This window comes from Petromyzon marinus, assembly GCF_048934315.1.
Source record: "Petromyzon marinus isolate PM22_M1 ecotype Great Lakes invasive population chromosome 77 unlocalized genomic scaffold, UKy_Petmar_22M1.pri1.0 chr77_unloc.1, whole genome shotgun sequence".
In the NCBI taxonomy this organism is placed as follows: Eukaryota; Metazoa; Chordata; class Hyperoartia; order Petromyzontiformes; family Petromyzontidae; genus Petromyzon; species Petromyzon marinus.
The window spans coordinates 234,523-256,197 of NW_027422621.1; the positions used below are offsets into that span (position 1 = coordinate 234,523).

General features: G+C 53.7%; 1 protein-coding gene across 1 annotated transcript in view; it reads left to right on the forward strand.

Annotated features, from left to right (window-relative positions):
* Nucleotides 1-21,675, forward strand: part of NF1 (neurofibromin 1) — a 331,965-nt gene that overhangs the window by 88,138 nt on the left and 222,152 nt on the right. Inside the window, exons 28-30 of the mRNA XM_076058585.1 lie at nt 13,623-13,739; nt 15,453-15,709; nt 17,094-17,305. Of these exons, the coding sequence (XP_075914700.1) occupies nt 13,623-13,739; nt 15,453-15,709; nt 17,094-17,305 (586 nt within the window). The remainder of the gene's footprint in view (nt 1-13,622; nt 13,740-15,452; nt 15,710-17,093; nt 17,306-21,675) is intronic.

Genomic DNA, 21,675 nt, shown 5'->3' on the forward strand with positions numbered 1-21,675 from the left:
TTGTTGTGATGGTTGTTGTGGTTGTTGTTGTGGTTGTAGGGACCTGGACCAGGCTAGTATGGAGGCTGTGGTTGTTGTGGTGGTTGTGGTGGTTGTTGTGGTGATGGTTGTGATGGTGATGATTGTGGTTGTGATGGTTGTGGATGTGATGATTGTGTTTGTGATGGTTGTGGTGGTTGTGGTGGTGGTTGTTGTGGTTGTTGTGGTGGTTGTGGTTGTGGTGGTGATGGTTGTTGTGGTTGTTGTTGTGGTTGTAGAGACCTGGACCAAGCTAGTATGGAGGCTGTGGTTGTGTTGGTGATGGTTGTGGTGGTTGTGATGGTGATGATTGTGGTGGTTGTTGTGGTTGTGATGGTGATGGTTGTTGTGGTGGTTGTGGTTGTAGGGACCTGGACCAGGCTAGTATGGAGGCTGTGGTTGTTGTGGTGGTTGTGGTGGTGATGGTTGTGGTGGTGGTGGTTGTTGTGGTTGTTGTTGTGGTTGTAGGGTCCTGGACCAGGCTAGTATGGAGGCTGTGGTTGTTGTGATGGTTGTTGTGGTTGTTGTTGTGGTTGTAGGGACCTGGACCAGGCTAGTATGGAGGCTGTGGTTGTGGTGGTTGTTGTGGTTGTTGTTGTGGTTGTTGTTGTGGTGGTTGTTGTGGTTGTAGGGACCTGGACCAGGCTAGTATGGAGGCTGTGGTTGTGGTGGTTGTTGTGGTTGTTGTTGTGGTTGTTGTTGTGGTTGTAGGGACCTGGACCAGGCTAGTATGGAGGCTGTGGTCGTTGTGGTGGTTGTGGTGGTGATGGTTGTGGTGGTGGTGGTTGTTATGATGGTTGTTGTGGTTGTTGTGGTGGTTGTAGAGACCTGGACCAGGCTAGTATGGAGGCTGTGGTTGTTGTGGTGGTGGTTGTTATGATGGTTGTTGTGGTGGTTGTGGTTGTAGAGACCTGGACCAGGCTAGTATGGAGGCTGTGGTTGTTGTGGTGGTTGTGGTGGTGATGATTGTGGTGGTGGTTGTGATGGTTGTTGTGGTGGTTGTGGTTGTAGGGACCTGGACCAGGCTAGTATGGAGGCTGTGGTTGTGGTGATGGTTGTGGTGGTGATGGTTGTGGTGATGGTTGTTGTGGTGGTTGTGGTTGTAGGGACCTGGACCAGGCTAGTATGGAGGCTGTGGTTGTGGTGATGATTGTTGTGGTGATGGTTGTGATGGTGATGGTTGTGGTGGTTGTTGTTGTGGTTGTAGAGACCTGGACCAGGCTAGTATGGAGGCTGTGGTTGTTGTGGTGGTTGTGGTGGTGATGGTTGTGGTGGTGATGGTTGTGGTGGTTGTTGTTGTGGTTGTAGAGACCTGGACCAGGCTAGTATGGAGGCTGTGGTTGTTGTGGTGGTTGTGGTGGTTGTTGTTGTGGTTGTAGGGACCTGGACCAGGCTAGTATGGAGGCTGTGGTTGTTGTGGTGGTTGTGGTGGTGATGGTTGTGGTGGTGATGGTTGTGGTGGTTGTTGTTGTGGTTGTAGAGACCTGGACCAGGCTAGTATGGAGGCTGTGGTTGTTGTGGTGGTTGTGGTGGTGATGGTTGTTGTTGTGGTTGTTGTTGTGGTTGTTGTTGTGGTTGTAGGGACCTGGACCAGGCTAGTATGGAGGCTGTGGTTGTGGTGGTTGTTGTGGTGGTTGTTGTGGTTGTTGTTGTGGTTGTAGGGACCTGGACCAGGCTAGTATGGAGGCTGTGGTTGTTGTGGTGGTTGTGGTGGTGATGGTTGTTGTTGTGGTTGTTGTTGTGGTTGTTGTTGTGGTTGTAGGGACCTGGACCAGGCTAGTATGGAGGCTGTGGTTGTGGTGGTTGTTGTGGTGGTTGTTGTGGTTGTTGTTGTGGTTGTAGGGACCTGGACCAGGCTAGTATGGAGGCTGTGGTTGTGGTGGTGATGATTGTTGTGGTGGTGGTGGTTGTGGTTGTTGTTGTGGTTGTTGTTGTGGTTGTAGGGACCTGGACCAGGCTAGTATGGAGGCTGTGGTTGTGGTGGTTGTTGTGGTTGTTGTTGTGGTTGTTGTTGTGGTTGTAGGGACCTGGACCAGGCTAGTATGGAGGCTGTGGTTGTTGTGGTGGTTGTGGTTGTAGAGACCTGGACCAGGCTAGTATGGAGGCTGTGGTTGTGGTTGTTGTGATGGTGGTGGTTGTTGTGATGGTTGTTGTGGTTGTAGGGACCTGGACCAGGCTAGTATGGAGGCTGTGGTTGTGGTGATGGCTGTGGTTGTGATGGTGATGGTTGTGATGGTTGTTGTGGTTGTTGTTGTGGTTGTAGGGACCTGGACCAGGCTAGTATGGAGGCTGTGGTTGTGGTGATGATTGTGGTGGTGATGGTTGTGGTGGTTGTTGTGGTGGTTGTGGTTGTAGGGACCTGGACCAGGCTAGTATGGAGGCTGTGGTTGTGGTGGTGATGATTGTTGTGGTGGTGGTGGTTGTGGTTGTTGTTGTGGTTGTTGTTGTGGTTGTAGGGACCTGGACCAGGCTAGTATGGAGGCTGTGGTTGTGGTGGTTGTTGTGGTTGTTGTTGTGGTTGTTGTTGTGGTTGTAGGGACCTGGACCAGGCTAGTATGGAGGCTGTGGTTGTTGTGGTGGTTGTGGTTGTAGAGACCTGGACCAGGCTAGTATGGAGGCTGTGGTTGTGGTTGTTGTGATGGTGGTGGTTGTTGTGATGGTTGTTGTGGTTGTAGGGACCTGGACCAGGCTAGTATGGAGGCTGTGGTTGTGGTGATGGCTGTGGTTGTGATGGTGATGGTTGTGATGGTTGTTGTGGTTGTTGTTGTGGTTGTAGGGACCTGGACCAGGCTAGTATGGAGGCTGTGGTTGTGGTGATGATTGTGGTGGTGATGGTTGTGGTGGTTGTTGTGGTGGTTGTGGTTGTAGGGACCTGGACCAGGCTAGTATGGAGGCTGTGGTTGTGGTGGTTGTTGTGGTTGTTGTGGTTGTTGTTGTGGTTGTTGTTGTGGTTGTAGGGACCTGGACCAGGCTAGTATGGAGGCTGTGGTTGTGGTGGTTGTTGTGGTTGTTGTGGTGGTTGTTGTGGTGGTTGTGGTTGTAGGGACCTGGACCAGGCTAGTATGGAGGCTGTGGTTGTGGTGGTTGTTGTGGTTGTTGTGGTGGTTGTTGTGGTGGTTGTGGTTGTAGGGACCTGGACCAGGCTAGTATGGAGGCTGTGGTTGTTGTGGTGATGATTGTGGTGGTGGTTGTTGTGGTGGTTGTGGTTGTAGAGACCTGGACCAGGCTAGTATGGAGGCTGTGGTTGTGATGGTGATGGTTGTTGTGGTGGTTGTTGTGGTTGTGATGGTTGTGGTGGTTGTTGTGGTGATTGTTGTGGTGGTTGTGATGGTGATGGTTGTGATGGTTGTGGTGGTTGTTGTGGTGGTTGTGGTTGTAGGGACCTGGACCAGGCTAGTATGGAGGCTGTGGTTGTTGTGATGGTTGTTGTGGTGGTTGTAGGGACCTGGACCAGGCTAGTATGGAGGCTGTGGTTGTTGTGATGGTTGTTGTTGTGGTTGTAGGGACCTGGACCAGGCTAGTATGGAGGCTGTGGTTGTTGTGATGGTTGTTGTTGTGGTTGTAGGGACCTGGACCAGGCTAGTATGGAGGCTGTGGTTGTTGTGATGGTTGTTGTGGTGGTTGTAGGGACCTGGACCAGGCTAGTATGGAGGCTGTGGTTGTTGTGATGGTTGTTGTTGTGGTTGTAGGGACCTGGACCAGGCTAGTATGGAGGCTGTGGTTGTTGTGATGGTTGTTGTGGTGGTTGTAGGGACCTGGACCAGGCTAGTATGGAGGCTGTGGTTGTTGTGATGGTTGTTGTGGTGGTTGTAGGGACCTGGACCAGGCTAGTATGGAGGCTGTGGTTGTTGTGATGGTTGTTGTTGTGGTTGTAGGGACCTGGACCAAGCTAGTATGGAGGCTGTGGTTGTTGTGATGGTTGTTGTGGTGGTTGTAGGGACCTGGACCAGGCTAGTATGGAGGCTGTGGTTGTTGTGATGGTTGTTGTGGTGGTTGTAGGGACCTGGACCAGGCTAGTATGGAGGCTGTGGTTGTTGTGATGGTTGTTGTGGTGGTTGTAGGGACCTGGACCAGGCTAGTATGGAGGCTGTGGTTGTTGTGATGGTTGTTGTTGTGGTTGTAGGGACCTGGACCAGGCTAGTATGGAGGCTGTGGTTGTGGTGGTGGTTGTTGTTGTGGTTGTTGTTGTGGTTGTAGGGACCTGGACCAGGCTAGTATGGAGGCTGTGGTTGTGGTGATGGTTGTGGTGGTGGTTGTTGTGGTTGTAGGGACCTGGACCAGGCTAGTATGGAGGCTGTGGTTGTGGTGATGGTTGTTGTGGTTGTTGTTGTGGTTGTAGGGACCTGGACCAGGCTAGTATGGAGGCTGTGGTTGTTGTGGTGGTTGTTGTGATGGTTGTTGTTGTTGTGGTTGTAGGGACCTGGACCAGGCTAGTATGGAGGCTGTGGTTGTGGTAATGGTTGTTGTGGTGGTTGTAGGGACCTGGACCAGGCTAGTATGGAGGCTGTGGTTGTGGTGGTTGTTGTGATGGTTGTTGTGGTGGTTGTAGGGACCTGGACCAGGCTAGTATGGAGGCTGTGGTTGTGGTGATGATTGTGGTGGTGATGATTGTGGTGGTGGTGGTTGTTGTGATGGTTGTTGTGGTTGTTGTTGTGGTTGTAGGGACCTGGACCAGGCTAGTATGGAGGCTGTGGTTGTGGTGATGGTTGTGGTGGTTGTTGTGGTGGTTGTTGTGGTGGTTGTTGTGGTTGTAGGGACCTGGACCAGGCTAGTATGGAGGCTGTGGTTGTGGTGATGGTTGTGGTGATGGTTGTGGTGGTTGTTGTTGTGGTTGTAGGGACCTGGACCAAGCTAGTATGGAGGCTGTGGTTGTGGTGATGGCTGTGGTTGTGGTGGTGATGGTTGTTGTGGTGGTTGTAGGGACCTGGACCAGGCTAGTATGGAGGCTGTGGTTGTGGTTGTTGTTGTGGTTGTTGTTGTGGTTGTAGGGACCTGGACCAGGCTAGTATGGAGGCTGTGGTTGTGGTGGTGGTTGTGGTGGTGGTGGTTGTGGTTGTAGGGACCTGGACCAGGCTAGTATGGAGGCTGTGGTTGTGGTGATGATTGTGGTGGTGATGGTTGTGGTGGTTGTTGTGGTGGTTGTGGTTGTAGGGACCTGGACCAGGCTAGTATGGAGGCTGTGGTTGTGGTGGTTGTTGTGGTTGTTGTGGTTGTTGTTGTGGTTGTTGTTGTGGTTGTAGGGACCTGGACCAGGCTAGTATGGAGGCTGTGGTTGTGGTGGTTGTTGTGGTTGTTGTGGTGGTTGTTGTGGTGGTTGTGGTTGTAGGGACCTGGACCAGGCTAGTATGGAGGCTGTGGTTGTGGTGGTTGTTGTGGTTGTTGTGGTGGTTGTTGTGGTGGTTGTGGTTGTAGGGACCTGGACCAGGCTAGTATGGAGGCTGTGGTTGTTGTGGTGATGATTGTGGTGGTGGTTGTTGTGGTGGTTGTGGTTGTAGAGACCTGGACCAGGCTAGTATGGAGGCTGTGGTTGTGATGGTGATGGTTGTTGTGGTGGTTGTTGTGGTTGTGATGGTTGTGGTGGTTGTTGTGGTGATTGTTGTGGTGGTTGTGATGGTGATGGTTGTGATGGTTGTGGTGGTTGTTGTGGTGGTTGTGGTTGTAGGGACCTGGACCAGGCTAGTATGGAGGCTGTGGTTGTTGTGATGGTTGTTGTGGTGGTTGTAGGGACCTGGACCAGGCTAGTATGGAGGCTGTGGTTGTTGTGATGGTTGTTGTTGTGGTTGTAGGGACCTGGACCAGGCTAGTATGGAGGCTGTGGTTGTTGTGATGGTTGTTGTTGTGGTTGTAGGGACCTGGACCAGGCTAGTATGGAGGCTGTGGTTGTTGTGATGGTTGTTGTGGTGGTTGTAGGGACCTGGACCAGGCTAGTATGGAGGCTGTGGTTGTTGTGATGGTTGTTGTTGTGGTTGTAGGGACCTGGACCAGGCTAGTATGGAGGCTGTGGTTGTTGTGATGGTTGTTGTGGTGGTTGTAGGGACCTGGACCAGGCTAGTATGGAGGCTGTGGTTGTTGTGATGGTTGTTGTGGTGGTTGTAGGGACCTGGACCAGGCTAGTATGGAGGCTGTGGTTGTTGTGATGGTTGTTGTTGTGGTTGTAGGGACCTGGACCAAGCTAGTATGGAGGCTGTGGTTGTTGTGATGGTTGTTGTGGTGGTTGTAGGGACCTGGACCAGGCTAGTATGGAGGCTGTGGTTGTTGTGATGGTTGTTGTGGTGGTTGTAGGGACCTGGACCAGGCTAGTATGGAGGCTGTGGTTGTTGTGATGGTTGTTGTGGTGGTTGTAGGGACCTGGACCAGGCTAGTATGGAGGCTGTGGTTGTTGTGATGGTTGTTGTTGTGGTTGTAGGGACCTGGACCAGGCTAGTATGGAGGCTGTGGTTGTGGTGGTGGTTGTTGTTGTGGTTGTTGTTGTGCTTGTAGGGACCTGGACCAGGCTAGTATGGAGGCTGTGGTTGTGGTGATGGTTGTGGTGGTGGTTGTTGTGGTTGTAGGGACCTGGACCAGGCTAGTATGGAGGCTGTGGTTGTGGTGATGGTTGTTGTGGTTGTTGTTGTGGTTGTAGGGACCTGGACCAGGCTAGTATGGAGGCTGTGGTTGTTGTGGTGGTTGTTGTGATGGTTGTTGTTGTTGTGGTTGTAGGGACCTGGACCAGGCTAGTATGGAGGCTGTGGTTGTGGTAATGGTTGTTGTGGTGGTTGTAGGGACCTGGACCAGGCTAGTATGGAGGCTGTGGTTGTGGTGGTTGTTGTGATGGTTGTTGTGGTGGTTGTAGGGACCTGGACCAGGCTAGTATGGAGGCTGTGGTTGTGGTGATGATTGTGGTGGTGATGATTGTGGTGGTGGTGGTTGTTGTGATGGTTGTTGTGGTTGTTGTTGTGGTTGTAGGGACCTGGACCAGGCTAGTATGGAGGCTGTGGTTGTGGTGATGGTTGTGGTGGTTGTTGTGGTGGTTGTTGTGGTGGTTGTTGTGGTTGTAGGGACCTGGACCAGGCTAGTATGGAGGCTGTGGTTGTGGTGATGGTTGTGGTGATGGTTGTGGTGGTTGTTGTTGTGGTTGTAGGGACCTGGACCAAGCTAGTATGGAGGCTGTGGTTGTGGTGATGGCTGTGGTTGTGGTGGTGATGGTTGTTGTGGTGGTTGTAGGGACCTGGACCAGGCTAGTATGGAGGCTGTGGTTGTGGTTGTTGTTGTGGTTGTTGTTGTGGTTGTAGGGACCTGGACCAGGCTAGTATGGAGGCTGTGGTTGTGGTGGTGGTTGTGGTGGTGGTGGTTGTGGTTGTAGGGACCTGGACCAGGCTAGTATGGAGGCTGTGGTTGTGGTGATGGCTGTGGTTGTGATGGTGATGGTTGTGATGGTTGTGGTTGTTGTTGTGGTGGTTGTGGTTGTAGGGACCTGGACCAGGCTAGTATGGAGGCTGTGGTTGTGGTTGTTGTTGTGGTTGTTGTTGTGGTTGTAGGGACCTGGACCAGGCTAGTATGGAGGCTGTGGTTGTGGTGGTGGTTGTGGTGGTGGTGGTTGTGGTTGTAGGGACCTGGACCAGGCTAGTATGGAGGCTGTGGTTGTGGTGATGGCTGTGGTTGTGATGGTGATGGTTGTGATGGTTGTGGTTGTTGTTGTGGTGGTTGTGGTTGTAGGGACCTGGACCAGGCTAGTATGGAGGCTGTGGTTGTTGTGATGGTTGTGATGGTGATGGTTGTGTTTGTGATGATTGTGGTGGTGGTGGTTGTTGGTGATGGTTGTGGTTGTTGTTGTGGTTGTAGGGACCTGGACCAGGCTAGTATGGAGGCTGTGGTTGTTGTTGTGGTTGTTGTTGTGGTTGTAGGGACCTGGACCAGGCTAGTATGGAGGCTGTGGTTGTTGTGGTGGTTGTGGTGGTTGTAGGGACCTGGACCAGGCTAGTATGGAGGCTGTGGTTGTTGTGGTGGTGGTGATGGTGGTGGTGGTTGTTGTGGTGGTTGTGGTGGTTGTAGGGACCTGGACCAGGCTAGTATGGAGGCTGTGGTTGCCCTCCTGGCTGTGTGGTGGTGGTGGTGGTTGTGATGGTTGTGGTTGTGATGATTGTGTTGGTGATGGTGGTTGTGGTGGTTGTGGTTGTGGTGATGGTGGTTGTAGGGACCTGGACCAGGCTAGTATGGAGGCTGTGGTTGTTGTTGTGGTGATGGTGGTTGTAGGGACCTGGACCAGGCTAGTATGGAGGCTGTGGTTGTTGTTGTGGTGATGGTGGTTGTAGGGACCTGGACCAGGCTAGTATGGAGGCTGTGGTTGTTGTTGTGGTGATGGTGGTTGTAGGGACCTGGACCAGGCTAGTATGGAGGCTGTGGTTGTTGTTGTGGTGATGGTGGTTGTAGGGACCTGGACCAGGCTAGTATGGAGGCTGTGGTTGTTGTTGTGGTGATGGTGGTTGTAGGGACCTGGACCAGGCTAGTATGGAGGCTGTGGTTGTTGTTGTGGTGATGGTGGTTGTAGGGACCTGGACCAGGCTAGTATGGAGGCTGTGGTTGTTGTTGTGGTGATGGTGGTTGTAGGGACCTGGACCAGGCTAGTATGGAGGCTGTGGTTGTTGTGGTGGTTGTGGTTGTAGGGACCTGGACCAGGCTAGTATGGAGGCTGTGGTTGTTGTGGTGGTTGTGGTTGTTGTTGTGGTTGTAGGGACCTGGACCAGGCTAGTATGGAGGCTGTGGTTGTGGTGATGGTTGTGGTGATGGTTGTGGTGGTTGTGATGGTTGTGGTGGTGGTTGTGATGGTTGTGGTGGTTGTGGTTGTAGGGACCTGGACCAGGCTAGTATGGAGGCTGTGGTTGTGGTGATGGTTGTGGTGATGGTTGTGGTGGTTGTGATGGTTGTGGTGGTGGTTGTGATGGTTGTGGTGGTTGTGGTTGTAGGGACCTGGACCAGGCTAGTATGGAGGCTGTGGTGGTGATGGTTGTGATGGTGGTGATTGTGTTTGTGATGGTTGTGGTGGTGGTGGTTGTTGTGGTGGTTGTTGTGATGGTTGTTGTTGTGGTTGTAGGGACCTGGACCAGGCTAGTATGGAGGCTGTGGTTGTTGTGGTGGTTGTGATGGTGATGGTTGTGTTTGTGATGGTTGTTGTTGTGGTTGTGGTTGTTGTGGTGATGGTTGTTGTGGTTGTTGTTGTGGTAGGGACCTGGACCAGGCTAGTATGGAGGCTGTGGTTGTTGTGGTGGTTGTGGTGGTGATGGTTGTGTTTGTGATGGTTGTTGTTGTGGTTGTGGTTGTTGTGGTGATGGTTGTTGTGGTGATGGTGGTTGTAGGGACCTGGACCAGGCTAGTATGGAGGCTGTGGTTGTTGTTGTTGTAGGGACCTGGACCAGGCTAGTATGGAGGCTGTGGTTGTTGTTGTTGTAGGGACCTGGACCAGGCTAGTATGGAGGCTGTGGTTGTTGTGGTGGTGGTTGTGATGGTTGTGGTGGTTGTGGTTGTAGGGACCTGGACCAGGTTAGTATGGAGGCTGTGGTTGTTGTGGTGGTTGTGGTGGTGATGGTTGTGTTTGTGATGGTTGTTGTTGTGGTTGTGGTTGTTGTGGTGATGGTTGTTGTGGTGATGGTGGTTGTAGGGACCTGGACCAGGCTAGTATGGAGGCTGTGGTTGTTGTTGTTGTAGGGACCTGGACCAGGCTAGTATGGAGGCTGTGGTTGTTGTGGTGGTGGTTGTGGTGGTTGTGGTTGTAGGGACCTGGACCAGGCTAGTATGGAGGCTGTGGTTGTGGTGATGGTTGTGGTGGTGGTTGTGGTTGTTGTGGTGATGGTTGTTGTGGTTGTTGTTGTGGTAGGGACCTGGACCAGGCTAGTATGGAGGCTGTGGTTGTTGTTGTTGTTGTAGGGACCTGGACCAGGCTAGTATGGAGGCTGTGGTTGTTGTGGTGGTGGTTGTGGTGGTGATGGTTGTTGTGGTTGTTGTGGTGGTTGTAGGGACCTGGACCAGGCTAGTATGGAGGCTGTGGTTGTTGTGGTGGTGGTTGTGGTGGTGATGGTTGTTGTGGTTGTTGTGGTGGTTGTAGGGACCTGGACCAGGCTAGTATGGAGGCTGTGGTTGTTGTTGTTGTTGTAGGGACCTGGACCAGGCTAGTATGGAGGCTGTGGTTGTTGTGGTGGTGGTTGTGGTGGTGATGGTTGTTGTGGTTGTTGTGGTGGTTGTAGGGACCTGGACCAGGCTAGTATGGAGGCTGTGGTTGTTGTGGTGGTGGTTGTGGTGGTGATGGTTGTTGTGGTTGTTGTGGTGGTTGTAGGGACCTGGACCAGGCTAGTATGGAGGCTGTGGTTGTTGTGGTGATGGTTGTGGTTGTTGTTGTGGTTGTAGGGACCTGGACCAGGCTAGTATGGAGGCTGTGGTTGTTGTGGTGATGGTTGTGGTGGTTGTGGTGGTTGTGGTTGTAGGGACCTGGACCAGGCTAGTATGGAGGCTGTGGTTGTTGTGGTGGTTGTGGTTGTAGGGACCTGGACCAGGCTAGTATGGAGGCTGTGGTTGTTGTGGTGGTTGTGGTTGTTGTTGTGGTTGTAGGGACCTGGACCAGGCTAGTATGGAGGCTGTGGTTGTGGTGATGGTTGTGGTGATGGTTGTGGTGGTTGTGATGGTTGTGGTGGTGGTTGTGATGGTTGTGGTGGTTGTGGTTGTAGGGACCTGGACCAGGCTAGTATGGAGGCTGTGGTTGTGGTGATGGTTGTGGTGATGGTTGTGGTGGTTGTGATGGTTGTGGTGGTGGTTGTGATGGTTGTGGTGGTTGTGGTTGTAGGGACCTGGACCAGGCTAGTATGGAGGCTGTGGTGGTGATGGTTGTGATGGTGGTGATTGTGTTTGTGATGGTTGTGGTGGTGGTGGTTGTTGTGGTGGTTGTTGTGATGGTTGTTGTTGTGGTTGTAGGGACCTGGACCAGGCTAGTATGGAGGCTGTGGTTGTTGTGGTGGTTGTGATGGTGATGGTTGTGTTTGTGATGGTTGTTGTTGTGGTTGTGGTTGTTGTGGTGATGGTTGTTGTGGTTGTTGTTGTGGTAGGGACCTGGACCAGGCTAGTATGGAGGCTGTGGTTGTTGTGGTGGTTGTGGTGGTGATGGTTGTGTTTGTGATGGTTGTTGTTGTGGTTGTGGTTGTTGTGGTGATGGTTGTTGTGGTGATGGTGGTTGTAGGGACCTGGACCAGGCTAGTATGGAGGCTGTGGTTGTTGTTGTTGTAGGGACCTGGACCAGGCTAGTATGGAGGCTGTGGTTGTTGTTGTTGTAGGGACCTGGACCAGGCTAGTATGGAGGCTGTGGTTGTTGTGGTGGTGGTTGTGATGGTTGTGGTGGTTGTGGTTGTAGGGACCTGGACCAGGTTAGTATGGAGGCTGTGGTTGTTGTGGTGGTTGTGGTGGTGATGGTTGTGTTTGTGATGGTTGTTGTTGTGGTTGTGGTTGTTGTGGTGATGGTTGTTGTGGTGATGGTGGTTGTAGGGACCTGGACCAGGCTAGTATGGAGGCTGTGGTTGTTGTTGTTGTAGGGACCTGGACCAGGCTAGTATGGAGGCTGTGGTTGTTGTTGTTGTAGGGACCTGGACCAGGCTAGTATGGAGGCTGTGGTTGTTGTGGTGGTGGTTGTGGTGGTTGTGGTTGTAGGGACCTGGACCAGGCTAGTATGGAGGCTGTGGTTGTGGTGATGGTTGTGGTGGTGGTTGTGGTTGTTGTGGTGATGGTTGTTGTGGTTGTTGTTGTGGTAGGGACCTGGACCAGGCTAGTATGGAGGCTGTGGTTGTTGTTGTTGTTGTAGGGACCTGGACCAGGCTAGTATGGAGGCTGTGGTTGTTGTGGTGGTGGTTGTGGTGGTGATGGTTGTTGTGGTTGTTGTGGTGGTTGTAGGGACCTGGACCAGGCTAGTATGGAGGCTGTGGTTGTTGTGGTGGTGGTTGTGGTGGTGATGGTTGTTGTGGTTGTTGTGGTGGTTGTAGGGACCTGGACCAGGCTAGTATGGAGGCTGTGGTTGTTGTTGTTGTTGTAGGGACCTGGACCAGGCTAGTATGGAGGCTGTGGTTGTTGTGGTGGTGGTTGTGGTGGTGATGGTTGTTGTGGTTGTTGTGGTGGTTGTAGGGACCTGGACCAGGCTAGTATGGAGGCTGTGGTTGTTGTGGTGGTGGTTGTGGTGGTGATGGTTGTTGTGGTTGTTGTGGTGGTTGTAGGGACCTGGACCAGGCTAGTATGGAGGCTGTGGTTGTTGTTGTTGTTGTAGGGACCTGGACCAGGCTAGTATGGAGGCTGTGGTTGTTGTGGTGGTGGTTGTGGTGGTGATGGTTGTTGTGGTTGTTGTGGTGGTTGTAGGGACCTGGACCAGGCTAGTATGGAGGCTGTGGTTGTTGTGGTGGTGGTTGTGGTGGTGATGGTTGTTGTGGTTGTTGTGGTGGTTGTAGGGACCTGGACCAGGCTAGTATGGAGGCTGTGGTTGTTGTGGTGATGGTTGTGGTTGTTGTTGTGGTTGTAGGGACCTGGACCAGGCTAGTATGGAGGCTGTGGTTGTTGTGGTGATGGTTGTGGTGATGGTTGTGGTTGTAGGGACCTGGACCAGGCTAGTATGGAGGCTGTGGTTGTTGTGGTGATGGTTGTGGTTGTTGTTGTGGTTGTAGGGACCTGGACCAGGCTAGTATGGAGGCTGTGGTTGTTGTGGTGGTTGTGGTGGTGATGGTTGTTGTTGTGGTTGTAGGGACCTGGACCAGGCTAGTATGGAGGCTGTGGTTGTTGTGGTGGTTGTGGTGGTGATGGTTGTTGTTGTGGTTGTAGGGACCTGGACCAGGCTAGTATGGAGGCTGTGGTTGTTGTGGTGGTTGTGGTGGTGATGGTTGTTGTTGTTGTGGTAGGGACCTGGACCAGGCTAGTATGGAGGCTGTGGTTGTTGTGGTGGTTGTGGTGGTGATGGTTGTTGTTGTGGTTGTAGGGACCTGGACCAGGCTAGTATGGAGGCTGTGGTTGTTGTGGTGGTTGTGGTGGTGATGGTTGTTGTTGTTGTGGTAGGGACCTGGACCAGGCTAGTATGGAGGCTGTGGTTGTGGTGGTGATGGTTGTGATGGTGATGGTTGTTGTGGTTGTTGTGGTGGTTGTAGGGACCTGGACCAGGCTAGTATGGAGGCTGTGGTTGTTGTGGTGGTTGTGGTGGTGATGGTTGTTGTTGTTGTGGTAGGGACCTGGACCAGGCTAGTATGGAGGCTGTGGTTGTGGTGGTGATGGTTGTGATGGTGATGGTTGTTGTGGTTGTTGTGGTGGTTGTAGGGACCTGGACCAGGCTAGTATGGAGGCTGTGGTTGTTGTGGTGGTTGTGGTGGTGATGGTTGTTGTTGTTGTGGTAGGGACCTGGACCAGGCTAGTATGGAGGCTGTGGTTGTGGTGGTGATGGTTGTGGTTGTTGTGGTTGTTGTGGTTGTTGTGGTGGTTGTAGGGACCTGGACCAGGCTAGTATGGAGGCTGTGGTTGTTGTGGTGATGGTGGTTGTGGTGGTGGTTGTAGGGACCTGGACCAGGCTAGTATGGAGGCTGTGGTTGTTGTGGTGATGGTGGTTGTGGTGGTGGTTGTAGGGACCTGGACCAGGCTAGTATGGAGGCTGTGGTTGCCCTCCTGGCTGGGCTTCCTCTCCAGCCGGAGGAGGGCGATGGTGGAGACCTCATGGAGGCCAAGTCACAGCTCTTCCTGAAGTACATAGACACAGACACACATAGACATACATAGAGACACATAGACATACACATAGAGACACACATAGACACATAGACACACATAGACATACACATAGAGACCTCATGGAGGCCAAGTCACAGCTCTTCCTAAAGTACATAGACACACATAGACACATAGACACACACATAGACACACATAGACACACATAGAGACACACATAGACATACATGGAGACCTCATGGAGGCCAAGTCACAGCTCTTCCTGAAGTACACACAGACACACAGAGACACATAGACACACACATAGACATACATAGAGACACATAGAGACACATAGACATACATAGACATACACATAGACATACATAGAGACACATAGAGACACATAGACATACATAGACATACACATAGACATACATAGAGACACATAGAGACACATAGAGACACACATAGACATACATAGACATACACATAGACATACATAGAGACACATAGAGACACATAGAGACACATAGACATACATAGAGACCTCATGGAGGCCAAGTCACAGCTCTTCCTAAAGTACACACAGAGACACATAGAGACACATAGACATACATAGACACACATAGACACACATAGACATACATAGAGACACACATAGAGACACGCATAGACATACATAGAGACACACATAGACATACACACAGACAGAGACATACATAGAGACACACATAGACATACATAGAGACACACACAGACAGAGACACATAGACATACATAGAGACACACATAGACATACATAGAGACACACACACAGACAGAGACACACAGACATGCATAGAGACACACATAGACACACAGAGACACACATAGACACACATAGAGACACATAGAGACACATAGACATACATAGAGACACACATAGAGACACAGAGACATACATAGAGACACACATAGAGACATACATTGAGACACACAGAGACACATAGAGACACATAGACATAGAGACAGAGAGACACATAGACACACATAGACATACATAGAGACACATAGAGATACATAGACATACATAGAGACACATAGAGACACATAGACATACATAGAGACAGAGAGACACATAGACACACATAGACATACATAGAGACACATAGAGATACATGGACATACATAGAGACACATAGACATACATAGAGACACACATAGACATACATAGAGATGCATAGACACATAGACATACATAGAGACACATAGAGACACAAAGAGACACATAGAAACACATAGACATACAGTGACCCATACATACATAGTGTCTGTGTGTGTGTGTATGTGTGTATCTGTGTGTGCCTGTGTGTGTCTGTGTGTGTCTGTGTGTGTCTGTGTGTGTCTGTGTGTTTCTGTGTGTGTCTGTGTGTGTCTGTGTGTGTCTGTGTGTCTGTGTGTTTGTGTATGTCTCTGTGTGTCTGTGTGTGTGTCTGTGTGTGTGTCTGTGTGTGTGTGTCTGTGTGTGTGTGTGTCTGTGTGTCTGTGTGTGTGTCTGTGTGTGTCTGTGTGTGTGTGTCTGTGTGTGTGGGAGACAAAGGCGGTCGGGCGTGGTACTGGCCACCCACCCCCTCGTGTACCGTTCCGGCCTTCATAGGTGCTCGCTAACAGCACTTGCCCCTACAGTCTGTTAAGGCTATACGGGGGATCTTTGTCTGTGTGTGTCTGTGTGAATCTCCATGCATCTCCCCCCTCCCCGCTACCCCCAGGTACTTCACGCTCTTCATGAACCTGCTCAATGACTGCAGTGAGGTGGAAGAGGATGGTGGTGGTGGTGGCGGTAGTGGCGGTGGCGGTGGTGGTGGCGGTGGTGGTGGTGGTGGTGGCGGTGGTGGTGGTGGTGGTGGCTGTAGTGGGCGCAAGCGAGGAATGTCTCGCCGGCTGGCATCACTGCGGAACTGTACCGTGCTTGCCATGTCCAACCTGCTCAACGCCAACGTGGACAGCGGGCTCATGCACTCCATCGGTAGCCGGCACGCTCGCTCACTCACTCAGCCTCTCGCTCACTCACTCAGCCATTCACTCAGCCACTCACTAAGCCTCTCGCTCAGCCACTCAGCCACTCACTCACTTACTCACTCATCCACTCACTCAGCCACTCACTCAGCCACTCACTCATCCACTCACTCATCCACTCACTCATTCACCCAGCCTCTCACTCACTCACTCATCCATTCACTCACTCATCCATTCACTCAGCCACTCAGCCACTCACTCATCCACTCACTCATCCATTCACTCATTCACCCATTCACTCACTCACTTACTCACTCATCCATTCACTCGCTCACTCACTCATCCATTCACTCGCTCATCCATTCACTCAGCCACTCACTCAGCCTCTCGCTCACTCACTCAGCCACTCACTCAGCCATTCACTCAGCCACTCAATCATCCATTCACTCACTCATCCACTCACTCACTCACTCAGCCACTCACTCAGCCACTCAGCCACTCATTCACTCACCCACCCACTCACTCATCCACTCACTCACTCACTTACCCACTCACTCACTCATCCATTCACTCACTCACCCAGCCTCTCACTCACTCACTCATCCATTCACCCAGCCACTCACTCACTCACCCACTTACCCACCCACCCACTCACTCACTCACCCACCCACCCCCTCACTCACTCACCCCCTCACTCACCCACCCACTCACCCACTCACCCACCCCCTCACTCACCCACTCACTCACTCACTCACCCACTCACCCACCCCCTCACTTACCCACTCACCCACCCCCTCACTCACCCACTCACCACTCACTCACTCACTCACCCCCTCACTCACTCACCCCCTCACTCACCCCCTCACTTACCCCCTCACCCACCCACCCACCCACCCTCTCACCCACCCACCCACCCACCCTCTCACCCACCCACCCTCTCACCCACCCACCCACCCTCTCACCCACCCACCCACCCACCCACCCTCTCACCCACCCACCCTCTCACCCACCCACCCACCCACCCACCCTCTCACCCACCCACCCACCCCCTCACCCACCCACCCACTCACCCACCCACCCACCCACTCACCCACCCACCCTCTCACCCACCCACCCACCCACTCACCCACCCCCTCACCCACCCCCTCACCCACCCACCCCCTCACTCACCCCCTCACTCACCCCCTCACTCACCCCCTCACTCACCCCCTCACCCACCCACCCACCCACCCCCTCACCCACCCACTCACCCACCCACCCTCTCACCCACCCACCCACCCACCCCCTCACCCACCCACCCACTCACCCACCCTCTCACCCACCCACCCACCCACTCACCCACCCCCTCACCCACCCACCCACCCACCCTCTCCACTGCTACCCTGCGTCTCCAGGCCTAGGCTACCACAAGGACCTCCAGACTCGCGCCACCTTCATGGAGGTGCTCACCAAGATCCTACAGCAGGGCACGGAGTTCGACACGCTGGCCGAGACGGTGCTGGCTGATCGCTTCGAGCGACTGGTGGAGCTCGTGACGATGATGGGAGACCAGGGGGAGCTGCCCATCGCCATGGCACTGGCTAACGTGGTGCCCTGCTCTCACTGGGTAGGGCTCGCTCACTCGCTCGCTCTCTCACTCGCTCGCTCAGTCACTCGCTCGCTCGCTCACTCACTCGCTCACTCACTGGTGGAGCTCGTGACGATGATGGGAGACCAGGGGGAGCTGCCCATCGCCATGGCACTGGCTAACGTGGTGCCCTGCTCTCACTGGGTAGGGCTCGCTCGCTCACTCACTCGCCCACTCGCTCGCTCGCTCGCTCGCTCAGTCACTCGCTCAGTCACTCGCTCAGTCACTTGCTCGCTCAGCCACTCGCTCAGTCACTCGCTCGCTCACTCACTCGTGACGATGATGGGAGACCAGGGGGAGCTGCCCATCGCCATGGCACTGGCTAACGTGGTGCCCTGCTCTCACTGGGTAGGGCTCGCTCGCTCACTCACTCGCCCACTCGCCCACTCGCTCGCTCGCTCAATCGCTCGCTCACTCACTCACTCACTCGTGACGATGATGGGAGACCAGGGGGAGCTGCCCATCGCCATGGCACTGGCTAACGTGGTGCCCTGCTCTCACTGGGTAGGGCTCGCTCGCTCACTCACCCACACGCTCACTCGCTCGCTCGGTCACTCACTCACTCACTCGCTCGGTCACTCACTCGCTCACTCACTCACTCACTCGCTGTCTCGCTCACTCGCTCGCTCACTCACTCACTCACTCGCTCGGTCACTCACTCGCTCACTCACTCACTCACTCGGTCACTCACACGCTCACTCGCTCGCTCTCCCACTCTCTCACTCGCTCACTCGGTCACTCACACGCTCGCTCAATTGCTCAATCACCGACTCGCTCGCTCGCTCAGTCACTCGCTCACTCACTCGCTCAATCACCGACTCGCTCACTCACTCACTCACTTGGTCACTCGCTCGCTCTCTCACTCGCTCACTCGCTGTCTCGCTCACTCGCTCGCTCTCTCACTCGGTCACTCGCTCGGTCACTCACTCGCTCACTCACTCACTCACTCGGTCACTCACACGCTCACTCGCTCGCTCTCCCACTCTCTCACTCGCTCACTCGGTCACTCGCTCGGTCACTCACTCGCTCGCTCAATTGCTCAATCACCGACTCGCTCGCTCGCTCAGTCACTCGCTCACTCACTCACTCGCTCAGTCACTCGCTCACTCACTCACTCGCTCAATCACCGACTCGCTCACTCACTCACTCACTTGGTCACTCGCTCGCTCTCTCACTCGCTCACTCGCTGTCTCGCTCACTCGCTCGCTCTCTCACTCGCTCACTCGGTCACTCGCTCGGTCACTCACTCGCTCACTCACTCACTCACTCGGTCACTCACACGCTCACTCGCTCGCTCTCCCACTCTCTCACTCGCTCACTCGGTCACTCACACGCTCGCTCAATTGCTCAATCACCGACTCGCTCGCTCGCTCAGTCACTCGCTCACTCACTCACTCGCTCAATCACCGACTCGCTCACTCACTCACTCACTCACTTGGTCACTCGCTCGCTCTCTCACTCGCTCACTCGCTGTCTCGCTCACTCGCTCGCTCTCTCACTCGGTCACTCGCTCGGTCACTCACTCGCTCACTCACTCACTCACTCGGTCACTCACACGCTCACTCGCTCGCTCTCCCACTCTCTCACTCGCTCACTCGGTCACTCGCTCGGTCACTCACTCGCTCGCTCAATTGCTCAATCACCGACTCGCTCGCTCGCTCAGTCACTCGCTCACTCACTCACTCGCTCAGTCACTCGCTCACTCACTCACTCGCTCAATCACCGACTCGCTCACTCACTCACTCACTTGGTCACTCGCTCGCTCTCTCACTCGCTCACTCGCTGTCTCGCTCACTCGCTCGCTCTCTCACTCGCTCACTCGGTCACTCGCTCGGTCACTCACTCGCTCACTCACTCACTCACTCGGTCACTCACACGCTCACTCGCTCGCTCTCCCACTCTCTCACTCGCTCACTCGGTCACTCACACGCTCGCTCAATTGCTCAATCACCGACTCGCTCGCTCGCTCAGTCACTCGCTCACTCACTCACTCGCTCAATCACCGACTCGCTCACTCACTCACTCACTTGGTCACTCGCTCGCTCTCTCACTCGCTCACTCGCTGTCTCGCTCACTCGCTCGCTCTCTCACTCGGTCACTCGCTCGGTCACTCACTCGCTCACTCACTCACTCACTCGGTCACTCACACGCTCACTCGCTCGCTCTCCCACTCTCTCACTCGCTCACTCGGTCACTCGCTCGGTCACTCACTCGCTCGCTCAATTGCTCAATCACCGACTCGCTCGCTCGCTCAGTCACTCGCTCACTCACTCACTCGCTCAGTCACTCGCTCACTCACTCACTCGCTCAATCACCGACTCGCTCACTCACTCACTCACTCACTTGGTCACTCGCTCGCTCTCTCACTCGCTCACTCGCTGTCTCGCTCACTCGCTCGCTCTCTCACTCGCTCACTCGGTCACTCGCTCGGTCACTCACTCGCTCACTCACTCACTCACTCGGTCACTCACACGCTCACTCGCTCGCTCTCCCACTCTCTCACTCGCTCACTCGGTCACTCACACGCTCGCTCAATTGCTCAATCACCGACTCGCTCGCTCGCTCAGTCACTCGCTCACTCACTCACTCGCTCAATCACCGACTCGCTCACTCACTCACTCACTTGGTCACTCGCTCGCTCTCTCACTCGCTCACTCGCTCACTCGCTGTCTCGCTCACTCGCTCGCTCGCTCACTCGGTCACTCGCTCGGTCACTCACTCGCTCACTCACTCACTCACTCGGTCACTCACACGCTCACTCGCTCGCTCTCCCACTCTCTCACTCGCTCACTCGGTCACTCACACGCTCGCTCAATTGCTCAATCACCGACTCGCTCGCTCGCTCAGTCACTCGCTCACTCACTCACTCGCTCAATCACCGACTCGCTCACTCACTCACTCACTCACTTGGTCACTCGCTCGCTCTCTCACTCGCTCACTCGCTCACTCGCTGTCTCGCTCACTCGCTCGCTCGCTCACTCGGTCACTCGCTCGGTCACTCACTCGCTCACTCACTCACTCACTCGGTCACTCACACGCTCACTCGCTCGCTCTCCCACTCTCTCACTCGCTCACTCGGTCACTCACACGCTCGCTCAATTGCTCAATCACCGACTCGCTCGCTCGCTCAGTCACACACTCGCTCGCTCACTCGCTCACTCACTGGTGGAGCTCGTGACGATGATGGGAGACCAGGGGGAGCTGCCCATCGCCATGGCGCTGGCTAACGTGGTGCCCTGCTCTCACTGTGTGTGTGTGTGTGACTGTGTGTGTGTGTGACGTGTACTAGTGACAGTGTAGTGGTTAGCGCTACGCTGCGCTATGAACCTGGCGACCCGGGTTCGATTCCCGCTCACGGCCAACACCAGTGACGATTTTCTGAACCGGTCCCGGGCTTCCCCTAGGTCGACTCAGCCTCAAATGAGTACCTGGTGCGGTGTGTAAACATTGCCACTGGGGAGACAAAGGCGGTCGGGCGTGGTGCTGGCCACCCACCCCCTCGTGTACCGTTCCGGCCTTCATAGGTGCTCGCTAACAGCACTTGCCCCTACAGTCTGTTAAGGCTATATGGGGGATCTTTGTCTTTGTCTTTTGTATGTGACTGTGTGTGTGTGACTGTGTGTGTGTGTGACTGTGTGTGACTGTGTGTGTGTGTGACTGTGTGTGTGTGTGTGACAGTGTGTGTGTGTGACTGACTGTGTGTGTGTGACTGACTGTGTGTGTGTAACTGTGTGTGTGTGACTGTGTGTGTGTGTGTGTGTCTGACTGTGTGTGTGTAAGACTGTGTGTGTGTGACTGTGTGACTGTGTGTGTGTGTGACTGTGTGTGTGTGTCTGACTGTGTGTGTGTAAGACTGTGTGTGTGTGACTGACTGTGTGTGTGTGTGTCTGACTGTGTGTGTGTGACTGACTGTGTGTGTGTGACTGACTGTGTGTGACTGATTGTGTGTGTGTGTGTGACTGTGTGTGTGTCACTGTGTGTGTGTCACTGTGTGTGTGTGACTGTGTGTGTCACTGTGTGTGTCACTGTGTGTGTCACTGTGTGTGTCACTGTGTGACTGTGTGTGTGTACAGGACGAGTTGGCACGTGTACTAGTGACACTCTTTGACTCGAGACATCTGCTGTACCAGCTACTCTGGAACATGTTACTGTGTGTGTGTGTGTGACTGTGTGTGTGACTGTGTGTGTGACTGTGTGTGTCACTGTGTGTGTGTGTGTGACTCTGTGTACAGGACGAGTTGGCACGTGTACTAGTGACACTCTTTGACTCGAGACATCTGCTGTACCAGCTACTCTGGAACATGTTACTGTGTGTGTGACTGTGTGTGACTCTGTGTGTGTGACTGTGT